At 45.7% G+C, this 19,265-nt stretch overlaps 1 protein-coding gene across 37 annotated transcripts in view; it reads right to left on the reverse strand.

Annotated features, from left to right (window-relative positions):
* Positions 1-1,916: 1,916 nt before the first annotated feature.
* Rbfox2 (RNA binding fox-1 homolog 2) overlaps positions 1,917-19,265 on the reverse strand; it is a 232,887-nt gene continuing 215,538 nt past the window's right edge. For 15 of the 37 annotated variants that reach the window (XM_075959753.1, XM_075959755.1, XM_075959737.1 and 12 more), the window contains 5 exons: positions 17,531-17,570; positions 12,536-12,567; positions 9,213-9,301; positions 8,585-8,657; positions 1,917-7,011 (listed from right to left, as the gene is read on the reverse strand). In XM_075959753.1, the coding sequence (XP_075815868.1) occupies positions 6,957-7,011; positions 8,585-8,657; positions 9,213-9,301; positions 12,536-12,567; positions 17,531-17,570 (289 nt within the window). In that variant the 3' untranslated portion in view covers positions 1,917-6,956. Of the gene's footprint in view, positions 7,012-8,584; positions 8,658-9,212; positions 9,302-12,535; positions 12,568-14,520; positions 14,564-17,530; positions 17,571-19,265 lie in introns of those variants that run through there. The other 22 variants (XM_075959760.1, XM_075959747.1, XM_075959758.1 and 19 more) reach the window with 4 other exon arrangements.

The following is a 19,265-nucleotide window of genomic DNA, read 5'->3' on the forward strand; positions in this document are numbered from 1 at the left end:
AGAGGCAGTACTGGGAAGTCATTTAAGCTGATGGGTGGTCAGGGCTTCCCAGAAGGGTGCTTAGATCATGACCAAGGGGAGAGCTGGGGCAGAGCTTGGGCAAGCATCTGAGACAGGAATGAGCTCAGCTGTCAGGGCAGGGTGCAGCCAGGGTTCAGTGAGAGGCAGGTGGAGAGGAGCAACTCAGAGCTCAGAAACTGGCTGGTGATGCTGTCTCCAAGGGAACATGATACAGCAACAAGGGTTTCTGAGCAGTGTGGTTAGAACAGGGTCCGGGGTCAGTGATAACTGACCCGGAAGAGGAAGGACAACTGGAGTGTTGCCTCCTTTCAAAAGGTTTTTCTTCTTTAATTAGAGCAGCAGCTCTCAACCTGTGGGTCATGACCCCTTGGGTGGGATGTCAAACAACCCTTTTACAGGGGTCGCAGATCAGATATTTATATGATGATCCCTAATAGTAGCAAAACTTCAGCTATAAAGTAGCAAGGAAATAATTTTATGGTTGGGGTCACCACAACACGACGAACCGCATTAAAAAGTCACAGAGTTATGAAGGTTGAGAACCACCACTCTAAAGTATATTCATCACACAAAACTGTGTGTGTGTGACAAGGTCTCACTCTGTAGACCAGACTGGCCTTGAACTCAGAGATCCGCTTGCATCTGCCTTCAGATAGCTGTGATTAATGGTGATTGTACCACTGCTGGCTAAAATATAGCCAAAATTTATGACACAGTTTGGTTGGTAATCTCAAGGGCTTTGGCAGGTGCCACTCAGCCCTGGTCACTCTTCTTACCACACAGGCCTGCTGACGACTTGACCTTGGTGGTGAGAAACGAGCGTCTGCTGTACTCCACCCAGATTATGGGCAGAAATACTGTTGGAATTAGTGACATTTTGGGATGCACACAGGGTAAGAAAGGGGTCAGCTAGATATGAGCTGGGATGCCTGGGGCTGGACCCTGCCCTGCTACTTCCCATGTGACTTTGGACACAATGCCTACTCCATGCTTTAGCTTATGTGTTTAGTAAGGGGACACGGTAAGGGCTAGGACCAGTTTCTCTCCTTGAAGTGATCACACTATCCTGCCACCGTGTCACAGACCCAGAGCACAGGGGACAGTCCCATGAGCCCCAAGTTCTCCAGCCAAGTGCTGCTGCTGTGTATTAAATGGGTTTCTCAGTTTAGGGAATGTGCCAGTTACCGGGGCCAGCAGAGGCAGCTGAGAGACACCACACAGGACGGAGCAGTGTTGGCTTTCACCTGAGGGAGAGCCTCGTGTGGGAGGTGGAGTCAGGCGGCAGCAGAGCAAAGAGCAGGCAGAGAGAAGGTGGGAGCTTATTCTGGGTTACCATGGAGAAAACTTGGGATTTTTGGGGGGTGGGAGAGGAGGAGAAAGCATTAAAGATTTAAGAGCCTAGGCAGGAAAAGGCTCACGCTGTGAGAGAGGAGACAAACCCCGTAGAGACAAAGTGGTAAGGTCAGGTGCAGGGCACAGGGGGGTTCACCTGAGAGCTGAGGACAGGAAGAGGCAAGGCTCACACATTTGCGAGTCTACCAGAGGATCCCACTCTCCCCAGGACTCAGGGAGTGGCTGAGAAACCACTAGTGAGGGATGGTTGAAGGCCAGTCCAACAGCAGAAGCCTTCCACACAGTTAAGGTGAAGAAAGGAGTCGGGTGGCAGAGGCCAGGGAAGCAGGCACCCCAGGAGGGTTCAGCTGGTCAGCGGAGCTGGCATATACGCAAGTGGGCAGCAGGGGTTGAAGAGGAGCTGGCTGCCAGCCAGAGCAGGTGGAGTCACCTACCTCCCAGCTCCTGGACAGCCTTCCAGGACAAGTGCTGTGGCTTCTCCTTCTCTTTCCCTATTAGAGCCTGGGCTTCAGGCAAGAAAGAAAGATCCACAGGCAGCCAGGTGGTGTTTCTCTCTTTTATTTAAAAACAGTGCTTCATTACCGTCTGCAAAGGCTGAGGCAGGGCCCCTCCTCTGCTTAGAGTTTATAAAAGCCAGCAACATGATCAATAATTTATACACATGGAGAGTAATACAAAAAATAAGGAATAAAAGCTAAAGATCTAACTACTCCAACCTTCACAATTCCAGCTACTTGATAATAATAGGAGTAACCCAATGAATACTGTATGGTCTGAAAGCTACTATACAATATGATTCTTAGGGAGAGGAGGAGGGAGTTAGAGACTGTCACAAGCCCCGAGAGCTTCTCTGGAGTTAGCAGGGAAACAGGGCCCTGGGCAAGCAGCTCCGGTGTCCTAGGGGGTGATTGAGGGAGAGGCTGGGAGGGAAAGGGACATGGCTAGGTGGTCAATTGTACAAGCGTCCGAGTATGTCCCCATGCCCCAGTGGTACCTGTCCTGCCACAGGGAAGCTGCACGTGCTAGGCAGACCACTCCCTGCCACAGGGGTGTGGAGAAGAGAGAGGCTCTGTGGTACAAGACTGAGATTCAAAAACCTGGAGCCTCAGTTCTCTCGGCAGCTCTAGCTTCGGGCGTGTCAGCCCCAGGTGGCTCTAGCTATTCACAAGCATAATGGTGACATAAGGGGAAAATTCATGTCCCTTGGGGGAAAAAAACAAGGATCAGTTCATCACTCAATATATAATGCAGCCAAAATGAGCTGCCCAACAAGCACGCACACACAAAAATACTGTGAACAGAAAATACAAGAGAACAGCTAAGCTAGGAGTCCTGATGGTGACAGACAGCGATTAAAGCATGTCAGTCCCCGGAAAAACCAAACCAAAAGCATTTTCTGAAAAACTCAAAAACTTGCGTGCCCCTGGGAATCTGGCATTGGTAACCGGAAGGGGGAGGGGAAGGAAAGAGCATCGCTGTTCCCTTTTTGCCTGCCAGGGTAAATGCAGCCCTCCCAGTGCTGGCATGGACAGAACTAGCAGACAGAGGGCTGCCCCCTAGGCCGGAGGTCTCTGTCAAGGCAAGGTTGAGTTTTGGCTGATGAGCAGTTCTCAGTTACCAATCCCTGCCAGCCAGCACCACCATGGCTGAACTCAACTACCGTTTTCCTGAGTACACTGTAACTGGCTACAGTTTTGGTAACTTGCATAAGAACATGGCTTCCACAGCCAACCACAATATTTCAGGGACCTGTGCCCCCTGGCTCACTTCCAGTGCCTCGCTGAAGAGTTCGGCAACCTGTGGTAGTTGGTGAGCCTTTCAAAAGGATAGTTGCCAAGGACTGTCCTGCACTCAGTAACCTAGAGGGCACATGCTGGTTAGGACACCCAGAGCCTGCTTGGGGTGGGGCCCTGTTTCCCGCTCTGGCTCGGGAATGGCAATTGCCTGGCTGATGAGGAAAGCAAAGGTAAAGGAAGAACACAGGAGAGGGAAGGCGTGGGAAGAGGCTTCCGGACAGCAACATTTCCAAAAATATAGTGTTTTATGCAACAGAGAATCAAGTGTCACTGGTGTATACTACAAATGGTCAGACATTCTCAAGAGCATGACAAAATAAAACACACGTTCACATCAGATGTTCACCGTGCCCACTATTGTTTCCTATCTGAAAACAGTGCAAACAGGTAACTTATGCTTTAAAACACCACAACCCCTTCCCCACCCCCCAAAGTCCCTTTCCTCCTAATATCCGGGGAAAAGTCTGCAGTTCTGCAAACATTGCCATGCTAGAGTTTCGAGTAGTGGAGAACTGGCTGGGCCAAAGGGGAAGGTTCGGCAGGCAGCTCCCTGCCCCCCCCGACACACCTGTGTTCCAGACTGCCCTTGGTTGGTCTTGTTCGCCTGGCACAGGAAAAGGGGTGCACTATGCTCTTCTTGCATATCCTTGGGGATGCTCCATTCATCTCACAGTCCCTTATGTCTGGAAGCTACATGACTAGGTACAGGATGGAGGTGGTCACAGATCTGGAGGCTGCTCCTCTAGGAACACACAGCCTAAACTAAGCAGTTCAGCCCCTGAAGAGCTCCCCTTAAACTAAGAGCCAAGTGTCAGGTCGTTTCCAAGAGAAGAAAGCATGCTGGCTCAATTCAGACTGTGGCCGCTGCAGGGGTGATGGTGACTGGTGACAGGAGGTTCCGGGAAACCTGAGAGCCTTAAAAATGACAGGTAACACGGTGGATCTGGGCTGAGGTCGAACTAAGTAACACAGAAATGCTAGAAAAGACCTAAGGCAGCTCTCCGGGCTGAAAGAGGGACAGCCAGACAAACGTTTTCACTACAAGTCTCCTTAAAGGAGCCCAGCCTCTAAGTAAGAGTCGCAGCATAGAAAGCTCAGGCTACACCAGCCTGTCAGCATGTCAGTCCCATGCTGTGTTCTAACATCAGTCATCTTGGAGACCACCACCCAGCATCCTCTATAGTCACAAATGCCCGTCTCCTCCAGCTCGCTTCCCAAAGCCGTCCAACATGCCAGCACTGTGGCCTTGAGGACCAACTATGAGGCAGATACAATGGAATCCAGACACTTGGGAGCCCCAACTCTCAGTGCTCACCCTGAAATCCAAAGACCCTTGCATAAAAAGCCAATTCCATCTAGTCTTCCTTGGAAAAGGAAGCCGAGGAAGTGGCATGGGAGAGTGTCCTTGTACAAGAAGCACAGACACACTGGCAAACAACTGGCCTTGGAGGCCTCAGCCAGAACCAGCTGAACTGAAGTGCGTGAAGGCCCCTCCAGCACTTCCTCACCCTGCCAGGGCCACTCTTATTCCTGTCTAGGAGAAAAGAAAAGATGCCTTCTTTAGTTCTTTTCCCATTTCTCCCCTTTGTGGATACAGCTGTTGAGGGATTGGCCTAGTCTTCCTTGGGTGAAGAGGCCTTTTTATTAAAATGGCCCTTATTAAACATGACCCCAAATTTCTGTTCCTTTAGTCAGGAAATTCTCTCAAAATGAAATAAAAGAAACAAAAATATCTCTGCCCTCATTCTCTAGAACTCCAAAAGGCCTTAGCCCATCCCTTCCCCCAACTAAAATATTTATGTACAGACAAAGAAAACTGTCACAACAGCAACAACAAACCAAACTTTGGCCTTGGGGAAGGGACTCCATAAATGGCCAGTGGATGGCCAATCTTATTTCCCAATCTACACATTGCCCCAGAATCAATGACTACACTGAAGTCTCTGGCTTCCATGCTGTCTCCTCAGATATCACAGGAGATAGGATCTGAGAGCAGGATGGTCTGTTCAACTGCAGGCCAGGGCCCGGCTTACAAAGGATGCTTGATGCGGTCAAACGTCAGCCATTTTAATTCAGGGATATGAATCATTTATCAGTCAAAAACGTGTAGAGGCAGAGGCAAAAACAGTAACAAAAGAATCAAAATCCCAATAAAAATAAACCTAAAACAAACCAAAACAAAGCCAAAGCTAGTGTCTCTAAACTACTCCCTTTAGCAGCGACTCCTTAGGTAAACTGACCAGGGAGCCATCTGATGTGCCCTTTTCCTACTGCTTTCATTCTGGAGCCTCTATGGGACCCTTGTCATATCAGGCACACCTCAAATCGAGGGGAGAAGTCCTTTGGAAACAAAACTGAAGCCAGGTTTTACTGTCAAGGCCCCTGCAGGAGGACCTTGCATTTTACACCCTTCTTCCAAGGTAGGCTTGGATTCCATGGCCTGTCCTGTTTATGTTCCCCAAGGGGCTTGGGTGCTTGCTGGGACTCTGGAGGACAGTGTGAAGCTGGGTGCAGCGGTCACAGGGGCAGGAGACTCATGAGGCTTTGGAAGATGGAAGTTCCTATGGCTTTGGAGTGAGTACAAAGTGCCTCTGCCTGCCCTATCTGATTACCACAATGCAGGGACAGCCGACCTAGGGCTCGGCTCCTCGTCCTGCCCTAGCAGAGGCTTTCTGATGCCCGTGTCACTCTGTACTGACTTTGTGCTGCAGGAGAAGGAAGGGACACCAGGCTGGACTTCCCTTCTCTCCTACACACTCTTTAATGGCTCTAACAATCTGTACTTTCAGTCCTCAAGCTGTGCCCAGATACCTGGGGGATCTGGCCACTGACTACTCATTCTTCTGTCCCTGGGTCCTAGATTCCTGAATCTTGAGGACATGGGAGTAGCATGTTAATAAAAGAATAGATGAGCTGCACAGTGGCTCAACTAAAGGGGCAGCAGCCCAGCAGGAATGCTGGGGTTTTCTGTTTCCTATTCTGGAGCTCACTCCAAGGTCAGTTTTCTACTGAGGTGTCTCTTACCCGCAGCCTGAGAGCATGCTGGGAAATACCAGCTCTGTATTCCCAAACTATGCCAGCACTCGCAGGCTGTGAGTGTAAATGATTGTAAAAAGAATGCAAAGCCAGGAGGGAAGAGGAGAGAAAAGCATCTTTTAAATTCTCCTGTTTTACAAGCACAAATAGACTCCTACCTAGCGGCCTGTGGATTCCAGCCACAGCCAGTCAGAGTCTCCGGCCAAAGACAGGCCAGAAGAACACACTGCTGCAGAGCTGGCCCACTCTGCTTGCCCCCAGCCACTCAGCACCAGATACACTTTGGTAATTCTGTCTGCTGGCTTCTGATCCAATACGTTTCTCCGCTCCTTCCTCCTGGGCTGCCTCTTCTGTGACTGACAGAACAAGCTAAGCACGAACGTATAGATGTGGAAATGCAGTTATCTTTTTTTTAACCAGTTTTACAAAATTAAAATAACAAAAAAAAAAATCAAAAACAATCCTCCCCCAAAAAACCAAAAACAATCCTCCCCCCAAAACAAAAAACCCAAAAAAATCAAAAACAAAAAAACAAACAAACAAACAAAAAGCACAATCTTTGGAACAAAAGAATTAAAGGCAGAAATTTAAAGGAAAAATACATATTCAAAGAACATAGTGAGGTATAAAAAAGTATTCTCTCTTTTTTGTTTGTCTGTTTTCCTCTTCATCTTGCTCTAGAGTCCTCTACTAGTAAATATTGCAATAGCCAGGCCTCATGAACTGGGGGCTGTCCCATTTGCAGGGGTCTCACGTCACTTCAGTAGGGGGCAAATCGGCTGTAGCCACCTCGGTACAAACTCGCCTGCAGTGATTAGAGACATAAAAATATTGAAAGGTGATGAGAAGCATTAAAAACAAAGCACCAAGTCCCGAGAAGGGGTCAGTCACCATCACTCGGGCAGCCCAGGTGGGGGGCAGCACAATGGCTTATCCCATAATTCCCACAATGACTAGGCAGAGAAGGCAGACCTGGCACAGTTTCTAACTAGTTCTTTAAAGAGAAGTCCTACAAGTTTGCATTTGTGATGCTATTAGCATCCTGACAGGAACTGGACTGGGAACTCCCTTCTCACATGTGACCTGGGAGAGTGTGTTACTTCTGACTTCTTCTTGGCAGAGGTGGTCACATCCTGGCTTGAGATGATTCTAAATCAGTCTTTCAACCAATGAAACAGATCTCCTCCATACATCTACAAAATACAGGTATCTCAATATCATGGGGCACCGATTTCTGAAATGCTCAGGGATGCCCAAACTCATCAGCTCTAGTCCTCTGTTAGCAAGGTTTAGTGTTCTTGTATAAGCAGACACATGCTCTGCAAATGACTACTCTCTCTAGTGTACGAAAGCCTACAGAAGGTAACGTGCTCTCTGCAAACCACTGTCATACTGCATTGTTTGGGGAGTAATGGGAGTGAGTTCCATGAGGATAATCTCTTCCTGATATTGGAGTCTGTGTGAGCTGTAGATGTGCAGCGTCACCCTGGCTAGTTCCTCACTGTTATCAACTCACTTTCTCTGGTATCTTGTTTCTTTCTATGAGAAACTTCTCAGGAATCTTACCCTGAATCTTTCTTTCAGTGTAGGGGCTTTATTGTTTAGCATGAGATAAAACAGTGTCATTATGGAATGGCTTGTCCTTGTAGCTATGAATCCCAACCAGCAGGAAAGGCATCTAAGCCACATCCAAGAGGGCTGCAGAGAGAACATTAGTCCTATGGGTTATTCTAGACATGCTCTAGATGCTCCTTCCCTACAACTGCTACTAGAAACTGCCTCTACAGTGTTGACAATACCGTGAGTCCCATATATCAAAAGGCAGGGGGATAGCAGGGATATTGTTAGACCTTGGCAATTAAAAATTGAATACACTACTGTGAAAACTGGGCATCTTAACATAACGAAGCCCTTGATACTATCGGAACACTATGCATGCACCTGGCACTGGAACCCAGTCCCTTCATCTTCTTTAAATGATGTCCTTACGTGGGGAAGACTGTCACCATCAATCCCTTCCTTCGCACTGCCTTTCCAGACATACAGTAAAGAAAAGAACAGAAACTCCCAGAGTCTCAAATGGCTTCCATACCTTGGCAACAGATGACAATGTATCACTTCCCCAGATCTTTCCAAGTTTGTGTGTAAAAGTCAGGAGTAACATAGTTTAAGAAAAAAATGGTATGCACAAGGTGGATACACACACCTTTGATTCCAGAACTTGGGAGGCAGAGGCAGGCAGATCTCTGAATTCTAGGCCAGCCTGGTCTACAAAGCAAATTCCAGGACAGCCAGAGCTGCTACACACAAAAAACCCTTGTCTCAAAAAAAAAAAAAAAAAAAAAGAAAGAAAGAAAAAAAAAAGCATATAAACTTACCACAGCGCCAACTCCATAGCTGGCGGCAGGGGCGAGGGCATGGTAGGGGTCAGCTGTGTACACCCTGCCGTAACTGGAAAAGAGAAGGACGTCAGATGAAGAAAGGCGAGACTGAAACAGAAGGCCCTGTGCTGCAGACTTGGATTCATGATAGGGAAAATGGCAGATGGAAAGAGCCTTCCTAGGGCTGTTCCTAAATGCAGTACCTGGGAAATCCTTATGCACTTTTGTAAAATGGCAGAGGAGGGATCAGATGAGGAAAAAAACTGGCTGTGATCATAGCCCATGAAGAGACAGGACAACAGAGTGAGAACAGCTAGGTGGTGGCAGTGCACGCCTTTAATCCTAGCACTCGGGATGCAGAGGCAGGCGGATCTCTGTGAGCTAGAGGCCAGCCTGGTCTACAAGAGCTAGTTCCCAGGACAGGAACCAAAGCTACAGAGAAACCCTGTCTGTGGGGGTGGGAGGGGAAGGCGCAGGAACAGGAAGAGCCGAGGCCTGGGTACTGGCATGGCAGGAGACCGGTCACTGAGGGCAGGTCTAGACATGATGAGAGGAAAGGGGTGACGCTCAGATGACACGGGGCTCAGGGCATCCAAGAGCCTGCTTGCCTTGGCTCTGTACATACCCGTCGCTGTAAGCGGCTGCAGCGGCTGCAGCAGCTGTGGCTGCGGTTGCAGTAGCAGGCTGTGCATATCTGTAGGCTGCATATCCACCCTACAGGAGAGAAGAGAACTGACTTTACAGCTACCTCTCCCTGAGATAGACACCCCCCCTCCCCAATACAGACACACACGTGTAGACACAAGGACAGACACAAACACAGACACACATGGGAAGGGATGTTTCAAACTGCACCAGTCTGCATGTTCCTCCTATGGTAGGAAATCAAGCATTAGCCAATGTCAGAATTTGGTTTTCAGTTTGTGACAGTAAGAAAAATAAAGCACACAAATACTATATAGTAATTTTAAGAAATACAGATATGATTTTGAATCTTACTTCACAGTGTTTTCTGGAACTCTTGATAGGGGAAATATTCATGGTATGTTGGGAGAACTCTGAGTACATGTATATAACAGAGCTAAAATCTATTACACCCAGAGGTGTCAAGTTCAGATTCTCTGTCCTGGGACTAGTTGGTTGCTAGGGAATGTAGCAGGTTATAGGAAGGTCTGACCCAGAGATTAGATCCATCTGGCCTATCAGGTCTGTGGAGCATAACCCTGAGAAGGAAGCAACCAAGCATACCAGGCAGGAGAGCATCAATGCCTGTGAGACAACTGAGCCTGCCACCTGCAGAGAATGTGGTTGTAAAAGGCAAATGTCTGACCCTAGTTCTCTAAAGAAAACCCTGTTAAATCCAGCCCACAACCCAGGGAAATCGTTGCAAGTGGTTTAGAAGCACTGGCTAGCACTGACAAAATCAGACATGCCTCTTAATCATTTAACTGTTATTTTTTCCCCCTTCTGGAAGGATTCAAGGACAGTCATGTAATCAGGGCTCTTGAGATAGGATACAACTGGTAAGGCCTCATTTCACTTATTCTTCTACAATTCACCTAGTTTATCTAAATCTAATTCAGATACACATCTTTCTTTTTTCTTTTTGCATTGGGGTGGGGGTGCTTTGAGGCAGGGTTTCTCTCTATAGTCCTGGCTGTGCTGGAACTCACTCTGTAGACCAGGCTGTCCTTGAACTTCAAGATCTGCCTGCCTCTGCCTCCCGAGTGCTGGAATTAAAGGTGTGTGCCACCACCACCAAAGTATTTTCTTTCTTTTTAAAAATTAATTTATATTTTTTAATATATGAATGCTCTGCATGTATTCCTACACGCCAGAAGAGAGCACTAGATTCTATTAGGTAGATGGTTGTGAGCCACCATGTGGTTGCTGAGAATTGAACTCAGGACCTTTGAAAGAGCAGTCGGTGCTTTTAACCACTGAGCCACGTTTCCAGCCCCAGGCTAAAGTATTTTCTAATGGGATCCTTGCTCTTCTCTGGCACCCTACCTAGCAGCTCTGGCTGATAAATCTCATTTTGGGAACATGTATAATTTTATGAACGTCTAAGCTTCCTCTAGTAAACTGCCAGCAGTATGAGGGAGCATCCATCCTGTTCTAAGACTATGGTGTAGGAAGTCCCTGTCAGCAACTTCAAATATACCTTTCATGTCCGTGGTCCAGCTGCCATGCAGCATTCCTTTGCTGACACTCTATAGGTGTCCAAAAGGGACAATCTGAGTCACATTACAAAACCCCAGCAGTGGCATGGTCCAGGTAGGAAAGTGGCAGGAAGCACCCTGTGACACTGAGCCTCCGGAGAGGACATGGGATGGTGAAACCGCTGGTTAGAGAAGAAAAAGTTCATCGTTATGTTCCATCTTTATCTGGGCCATAAAGGCTCAGCTATTCATTCTGTTTAGATTAGAAGCTGAATCTTTAGGGAAATGTCTTTGTAATAAAAGTAATTTAGCACCATGTGCTTTGTCTCTTTAGCATTCCTTCAAAATAACCTTTACAAATTTAGAAAGCTAAGACAGTGAAAGGAGCTAAGGCCTGGCAACCACTTAGCTAGATACAGCACTTACAGACTGGAGCAGGGCTGTAGGTTCCCACTGGTAGGACAGACTCAGGCCTGATCCCTGAGAGCTCTGAGTTGTGGCTGCTAACTGGGAGAAAGGGCTCCAGAACCAGGTAACTGACAGCAATGGCTCCCTCAGTAGCTGAAGTCCTTCCCACTGGGCAGGAAGTGGGCCTTTTCCATCTGCAGTATTTGCTTCCATGAGTGGCTTCTAACTTTGGGGTTTGATTGATAAAGCTCTCTGTGGTTCAAGTGCAGGATGGGATGAAATACTTTACTGGCACTGAGGGGCTTGGGAGAATACTGGCAATAAGAAAACCCCATTAAAGTTCTTGGGAAGCTTTGAATCTTTCAGCAGTTACCGAGAAGTCATTGAAAGGAGGGTTGCATGTGGGAGGGAGAGGTAATACTTTTTACCAAGCAAGCCGGGAATTCACCAATGCCTAAGGAAAAGAGCATCATCTGGAAACTAGCAGGAAGCTATTTCTTTCAGATCCGAAGTCTTTTTGCTGCTGCTGCAATTGGGTATTCTACAGAACATTACACAAAACTCAGGACAAAGTCTACAAAATACAATCTACTTAATTGTATTCTAGGTTTCAGAGTGTGCAAGGGGCTAAGAAATTTCCCCCAGACTTTACTTTAGACAGCAAATTTGAAGGTTTTTATAGAACACGAGAACAAACTGCAGTTTGAAACACCAAGGTTTTCATTACTGTTTCTTAAAATTTTCAAAAGAACAAGGTGGGAGAAGGAGAAGAGGGCTCAGGCGTGGGGGGTGGCGCCACATTAATATTAATCACATTAAAACTGAGCATGCCGACATCCGGAGCTAAAACAACAGCAAAACCACCACGTCCAGACTGGCACTGGCTAACTCTATCTATCCCAGCATTCTCTTGGGACAGCGGTTTGCCCTAGGCTCTACCACAAGCTCGGTGAAGTACACAGCCTCAATTACTAGAGCGTGCAGCCACAACGACCTGGCATTACGGAGACAGTCAGTCACCACTTGAGTTAACATTCCATACCCTAACAACTGGCCCTCCCCAGCCCAAAGGAGGAGTAAATCTTGCCCACCCGAGCCCTGGCCCATACCACAATGTTAATAATTATAACAAGCAGTAACCCATCTGTTATATCAGAGAAGGGAACAGAGACTCCACTGAGAGATTTAGAGTGAGATGTTAACATTTCTTCAGCTGACTGCACAAACAAACAAACAAAAAAAGAGGAGAAATAATTCGTTTGGAGATATGAGGTCATGAATAGCTGATGTGTATTGCTTTTAACCATGCACTGATGCAAAACTGAAGCAACCATTAATAAAAATTAAAAAGGACATATGTATTTACACACAATCAGACCTGTTTGATCTGAAGCAGTTTGCAGATTCTATCTGTGTGTGATTTGAAATAAAACAAAAAATGGGGATTAGCATGGCCACAGCACACCATAGTGTAGGAGGGCACACACAGACGGCTTCTGGAACTCTAAGAGCTGCCTAAGTTTAGCATGGCTAAGCCTGGTTTAAATACACACATGCCCCTTGGAAAATACTTAATTTCTTTGTAACCTTTCTAAACAATACCTAGTGTTCCCAATTAGGTGGTCCAATCCTACATTGTTCTGCTATTCAACCTGCTTGGTTCTGGCGCTAGAATTCAGACCCAATCCACAGAGCTCACCCAGCTGCTCACTCTCTGGGAACAACTGCATATTCTTATCTAGTGTTCTTCCAAGGTTTCTCCTATATCTGAGAATTTTGTTTTCTCAATAATTTGCCATATCTTTGCTTCTATTTCCAGCTTCTCAAAGCTAAATGCTGTTGCTTTTGCCCCTTTGCTAATGACTTTCCAAAGATGTTAAAGGAAAGTCTATTTCCTGCAGCCCAGTGTTACCTCCTGGAGGTTGGCTACTCTTCCTCCCTGAATCAGTTTTATCACTGAATTAACTCTGTACCACTGGGACTCTTTTGTACCATTTCTATAGCTATGTTTGAGTCAAAACAGATTCTAACCATCATTCCCCTGCTCGTGACCCTTGCCTGCACATCTACAGATTTTTTATCTTATCTTGATTTTAACCTTGACTTTAATTTTATTGTATTTTTGTTTTAGGTTTACATTAAAACAGGACTTTGGTGAGCATGTGATGTCAAGACACCTTCTCTCTATCTGAAAGACAATGACATGTGACACCAAGGAGGAAAGTGTGCAGTTCAAGACCAGCAGACAAATGGAAGCTTGTTATCTCATGTAGTGTGCACATGGACAGAGCAAGGCAAGTGTGTGCACGTGTGCGTTCGCATGTGTTTAGGGGACTGGCAGGCATGATGGTTAATGGCATCAGCAAGGAGTAGATCTATTCCACTCAGCAAAGGCCTAATGTTTGGCCTCTAACTATTGGTTTTGGCCCTAGGTGATCCTAGTGCCCTCTTTTCCCACTGCAGCTGAGAGCCACCGCCTCATGAAACAGTGAGTTCTCATGAAGACATGGCACAGACAAACATTTTGTAATTACAAAATTACAATCTGTGCTCTAGATGGCCAGATCGATCTACTCTGGAAAGTGTCAGTTAAAGTTCTATCTCATGATTAAATTTGTGGCTAAGGAGAGATTATTATGATCAACTTAAATATCTTTGACTTACATGATAGAGAGATAATCTTTAATGAATTTCAAATACTTTACTATTCCATATCTCTCCAAATTAGTTCATATCTAAAACGTGAGCTAACTGGGTTATAAAGTAGTGGTCAATGTTCCTCTGCTAGCACCCAGCTGTCTGCAAGCCCTCTAACAGGCTGCTATTATCCAACACTTGCTGACCTTATCTGGGGATAGGAAAGAGGGCACAGGAGCTACAAGTCCCAGTGTGTCCAGACCTGTAGCAGGCTCACACTTCTGCAGCAGCACAGTCCACCTCTGACTAGGACTTCACTATGCAGCTCAACACGGGACTCAAGGAAGCAAGAAAGCCTTGTGTAGGCAGACGTCTGTTTCCTCAGCTGACAAGATCTCTGATACCGAAGACTAGTTTAAACAGCACAGGCAAATGTGACTGACAGGCTGAAAGAGGCAGCAGGGATGGGCTAGTGCAAGTGGCGTGTCTGTGCAGATGTGTGCTGATGCGACTGGAAGGCTCATCTTGCAGTAAGTGCCGTGATGTGTGGATGTGATGTGTGCACTGCTGAGGTAGCAGGCCTTAGATCACACGCTCACAAGTCTTGATTGTCCAAAAAAGCCTCTGTTCCCATCTCTAACGTGGAGCTGGAATGGTTAGTATAATTCAATTTTTTCACTGCAATCCACAATCTGATTGATTGGCAGGTCACACTGGCACTCCTACCTGAGGTATTTTAGCGCTAATGATTGGTTCCTGTAAGACTATTCTATAACAGAACACAGGAAGAGCAGTTCAAAAACACAGCTGTGGAAGAAAACAATCATACAAAGAGCCCACCATGGGCTGCCAGCCTTTTCTTTCCTTTGGATGCAAGCATGCTTTTCACAGGTGAGAATCAGGAACAGTTGTTATCCCATTTAGAGGATGAATTAGGGTGAACTACGGCTTTTTCTACCGGGAAAAAAGGGGACAGCAGGGATGGGGATGGGCACACACCTATCCTGGAAGACCAGACCTCTTTACAAATGGAGGACATGATGGCTAGATCATCTCCAAACACAAGTGTACCATGAGTAAGCAGAAGTGCCATCAGGAACTGCTCTGAGAGCAGAACAGGGAAGAGGACTTGAGAAGTAAAGCCAGCCTCCCCATGTCTTCTGCTCATGCTCTGGCTGGGCTAGCATCTTTACACACTAAATCCTGCACTCATCCCATTCCAGGACACACTTCTGAGGAAACACAGCTAAGGGTGCAGTGATAGATTCCCAGTTAGGAAAATGTGCAGAGAAAAGCAGAACAAATTCAAAGCCAGACAGACATCTGTTGCTTGTGATTTTAAGACTTTCTTAGCTCCCTCACACTCAACCTCAGACAATCCGTTTAAGCAGTTATAGTTTGAAGAAGATACTGTGGTCTTGGTTTTCACTAGAGGGCTCAGATATGGTCTCAGCACTAGGGATCAACTTTTTTTTTTTCTCCTCCTAGCAATACCAACATAGATGGGAGAAAGAAAAAGGCAGCAAACAGGCAGCAGAGCTTTAGCAAGGGCCACTGGGAATGAAGGGTACTGTGGCCAAACCACTGTATTTCTTGCTTAGCTTCTATAGATTACTTATTTAGATTAAAAATAAGAACAGCGCTGGGTAGTGGCAACTCACGCCTTTAGTCCCAGCACTCGGGAGGCAGAGGCAGGTGGATCTCTGTGAGTTTGAGGCCAGCCTGGTCTACAAGAGCTAGTTCCAGTACAGGCTCCAAAGCTACAGAGAAACCCTGTCTTGGGAAATAAAACAAAACACCCCCCAAAAAACCCCAAAAAACCAAAAAAACCCCCAAAACTAAAAAAGAGAAACCCTTAAGAACACCTTCTTGATGGCATTGAAAAGTCAAAAATCATCTCTTATTAAGATGTTACAATGTAAAATAAGGAAATAGGAGAACCACAAACAAATATTTAGTTGGTTGGTTTAAGGTAGAAATAGGCAAAACCAGAATAGAAGTAGGATATATTTTAGAAAAATCAGGGTGGTGGTGGCACATGCCTTTAATCCCAGCATTTGGGAGGCAGAGGCAGGTGGATATCTGTGAGTCAAGGCCAGCCTGGTAGAGAGAGAGAGAGAGAGAGAGAGAGAGAGAGAGAGAGACAGAGAGAGAGAGAGAGAGAGAGACAGAGAGAGAGAGAGAGAGACAGAGAGAGACAGAGATAGATATCCAAAACACTCAGCGTTACACAGAGAAACCCTGTCTCAAAAAACCAAGAAAAAACCCAAAACAACAAATCCTTGCCCCCTAAAACAACACAAAGTCCTAAACAAACAACAAAACCCTCAGTTAAGGAAATAATTCAAATGGTAAGCCTGCTCTACCAGAGCAGATTCCAAAAAAAGTAAATGATACGAAGTTGAGTTTTCTAAGAATATGGAGGATGCATATGCTAACATAGTATGTAAATATGCACATTCAGAAATGCATAATCTGCCCAGTCTTCAACTATAAATATGGGAAAGGTACTTCTAGAAAATTTGCTGAACAAGTATTAGAATTAAAATACAAAGAGAGCTTGTATGCAATTCTGGCAATCACAATCTGAGACACGGACTGATGACTCATGACTAAGGATCTTTACTAGGTAGACACGCTTAAGGCCTACTCTAGTACATGCTCAGCATGCTATCCTGACTCGGTGCCTTCTGAATGGTCTGACCTCAGACTGCCGAATAAGCAGGTATCAACAGCCTCAAAGCCCAGAGAGGCGAGGCTACAGAAAGCACCTCCTGGGTATGCTGACCTGCCCTACCGAGTAACTTCCTATTTATAAAACTGTCTTAATAATTTGGGTCGGTAGACTATGCTAGCATTCAGAAAAAGACCATTTGGAAAGCTTCCTTCAAACAGTCTTCTAAACTCAAAAGCTCTTCCTGTTAGCTACCACACTTTGTCCATCGTTTAAGAGTATGTGACCAAAAAATCATGTAACTTCACCTCCAGCTAGATGGATGATGGATTAAATGCCACTCCGGCTGATGGAATTGGCAAATCTTCACCATAACTGAATGGTATTAAGAGTCCAGGCTGTGAGTTATGCTCCTCAGATTCCCTGGCTGACCCCTAAGGAACAGACCCCTGACTGTGGTCTTCATCTGAGATCCCCTAGTTTCTACATGAGCCTCTGAATATCAGCTCCTTGATGGCACTTTCACAAGTTTATGCTCTTTAGATGATGTAAAATCAGAAAGAACACAGCTCAGAAAGCGTATTGCCGTTTACACACACCAAAGCCCTAATGCTCTGAAGAGGGTGTGAGATGGGAAGGGAAGCACAAAGAGGGAAGAGCTGGTCAGGCTAAACTTGTCCTGCTATTCATGTATGCAGATGATGAGACAACAATACGACTTTAAACCTGCTGATCATCTCACAAGGTAAGAGATGCCCAGAACACTCGTGAGCATAGGGAAGGGGAAGAATATGTCCAGTAGACTGACCCCAGCAACCGTCATGAGACCCAAAGGCTTAGTTTTTGCACCCAGGGGCAAGCGCAGTGGCAGAGAAGCATGCTTGCATTCTTAAAATATATAATATATATATCCACAAGGAAAAAGTAAAACAAAAATTAAATTATAATTTTTAAAAAGGAAAACAAAATAAAACGAAAATAAAAACAAAACAAACTAAACAGAAAAAAAAAGGCTGGCTTGTCAGGGGATGGGGTCAAAAAGGCCCCGGTGTATGTACTTACATAGAGGTCAGCACCGTAAAATCCGTCCTGGTAAACCACACTGCAGAAATCCACACAAAAACAAAAACAAAAAAACAAAAGAACAGAAACACATTCCGGTTATTGAGGACGGCAGCATGCACATGCGCTACACAGGCAGGTGATGTATGAATGTGACCTGGACATGGGGCCGCGGCAAGCTGTGACAGAGATGTGCCAAGTGCACACGTGCGTTCCACGGCTCCAGGACATGCAAGGAGAGCTAAGGGTCTGCAAAACTAGACCGAGCACCTGGACACTGGGTAACTCAGACTAATGACACAAACAGTGCTCCTGGCAGGGCCTCATGTAGCTGTCTGAGATCTGCTGGTTTAACAGATCGACTTTAGAATCTGGAGTATTTTTAAATGTAAGTGTGTCCTAGGAGAACGCTGTTCTTTAAAAGCGTACAAAGGGTAGGGGTGGTGAGGGATTAACTTCAGGAAGAGAGTGAACAAAACGAATTCCAGAACCTGTGTGCAAAGTGTGTTCCAAATGATGCTTATTAGTGTATTTTCATTTTCAAAGTAAAGTGTAGGCTTTTCCTGTTATCCATACATCACCTGCTTTTCACCCTGCACATTAGACATGCGATAAGATTTGGCTGATCACACAAGCATGCAAAGTATTATTATTCAGCATTTTTGAGAACCAATGCAACACCTTGGAAAAACAAGTCAATCAATTCTGACCAAAGTAAACAGAGAAATGTAATTAAAATAAAAACCAAAAGAACAAAACAACCAAAAATACCCACAATGCATTGCTTTCACAAGCAGAGGTAATGAGCTCAAGGTTAAGGTGATTGGTCCAAGAATTGAAAGGTGCAGTGGGATCCCAGATAGTAACAATATAATCCAGAGTGGGAAGGAGCAACTGGAAGATTTTAAGGGTTCTTTCTTAACTAATAGTCTAAGAATTCTGAAAACTACAATTGGTGATGGAAGCACTGTGCATGCCGAGGCCTGTCCTGTTTGATTTAAACAGTGACCGAGGCAGCTGCGGGCAGGCCTCACCCTCCTATTTGGTAATGGGCTTTGTCAAGCAGGCAATGTTAGTTTTTTTAAACATAAATCTGGAGCAGCACTACACTGTTATGCTTAAAATGTAGAAGTGCTTTTGTATACACAGATTTCCCTCAGAACATTATTTTGGGACCAGAAGACATGAACAGTGGTAGAGAAAAGACAAGCTTTCTCTCACATTTGTCAGGTCAAAACTTGGCTGTTTAAATGTATTTTCAAAAATCTGTTTTTGTTTATTCAGCTAGATAAAATGGACAGTTTCTCCAGTTATAATGAATAAGCTAACAAGTCGCAAGGTCACACCTTGCGATGCACCGATTGCTAGGCCTGTTTTGCGCTGCAGAAAAAGCAGACACACTTCCGGTGCCTGTAAGCAGGCTTTCCCTGTTCAGTCTCCATTTGCAGCTAGAGTCTGGTATCAGGTTGAATGTGCCTCTCCAATGCATTTTCAAAAAAGACCCGTGTAGGAGAAGGCTGATGAGTGGTAAGCATGGAGGTCAAGAGGATTAATCTCCATTAATGTCAGTGAGGGGACACAGGCAAAGACTACAACACATTCCTCCTATAAAGAATGTTGCCATTAAAAACAAGGATATTTTTGTTCTAAGGCAAATCACTTATTGTAACTATTTGAATTCTAGAAGAATTCTGATCATCCCTGTACCCAGTGCCGTAAGAGGTGAGAGCACAGT

The sequence above is a fragment of the Microtus pennsylvanicus genome, chromosome 2 (genome assembly GCF_037038515.1).
Source record: "Microtus pennsylvanicus isolate mMicPen1 chromosome 2, mMicPen1.hap1, whole genome shotgun sequence".
NCBI lineage: Eukaryota > Metazoa > Chordata > Mammalia > Rodentia > Cricetidae > Microtus > Microtus pennsylvanicus.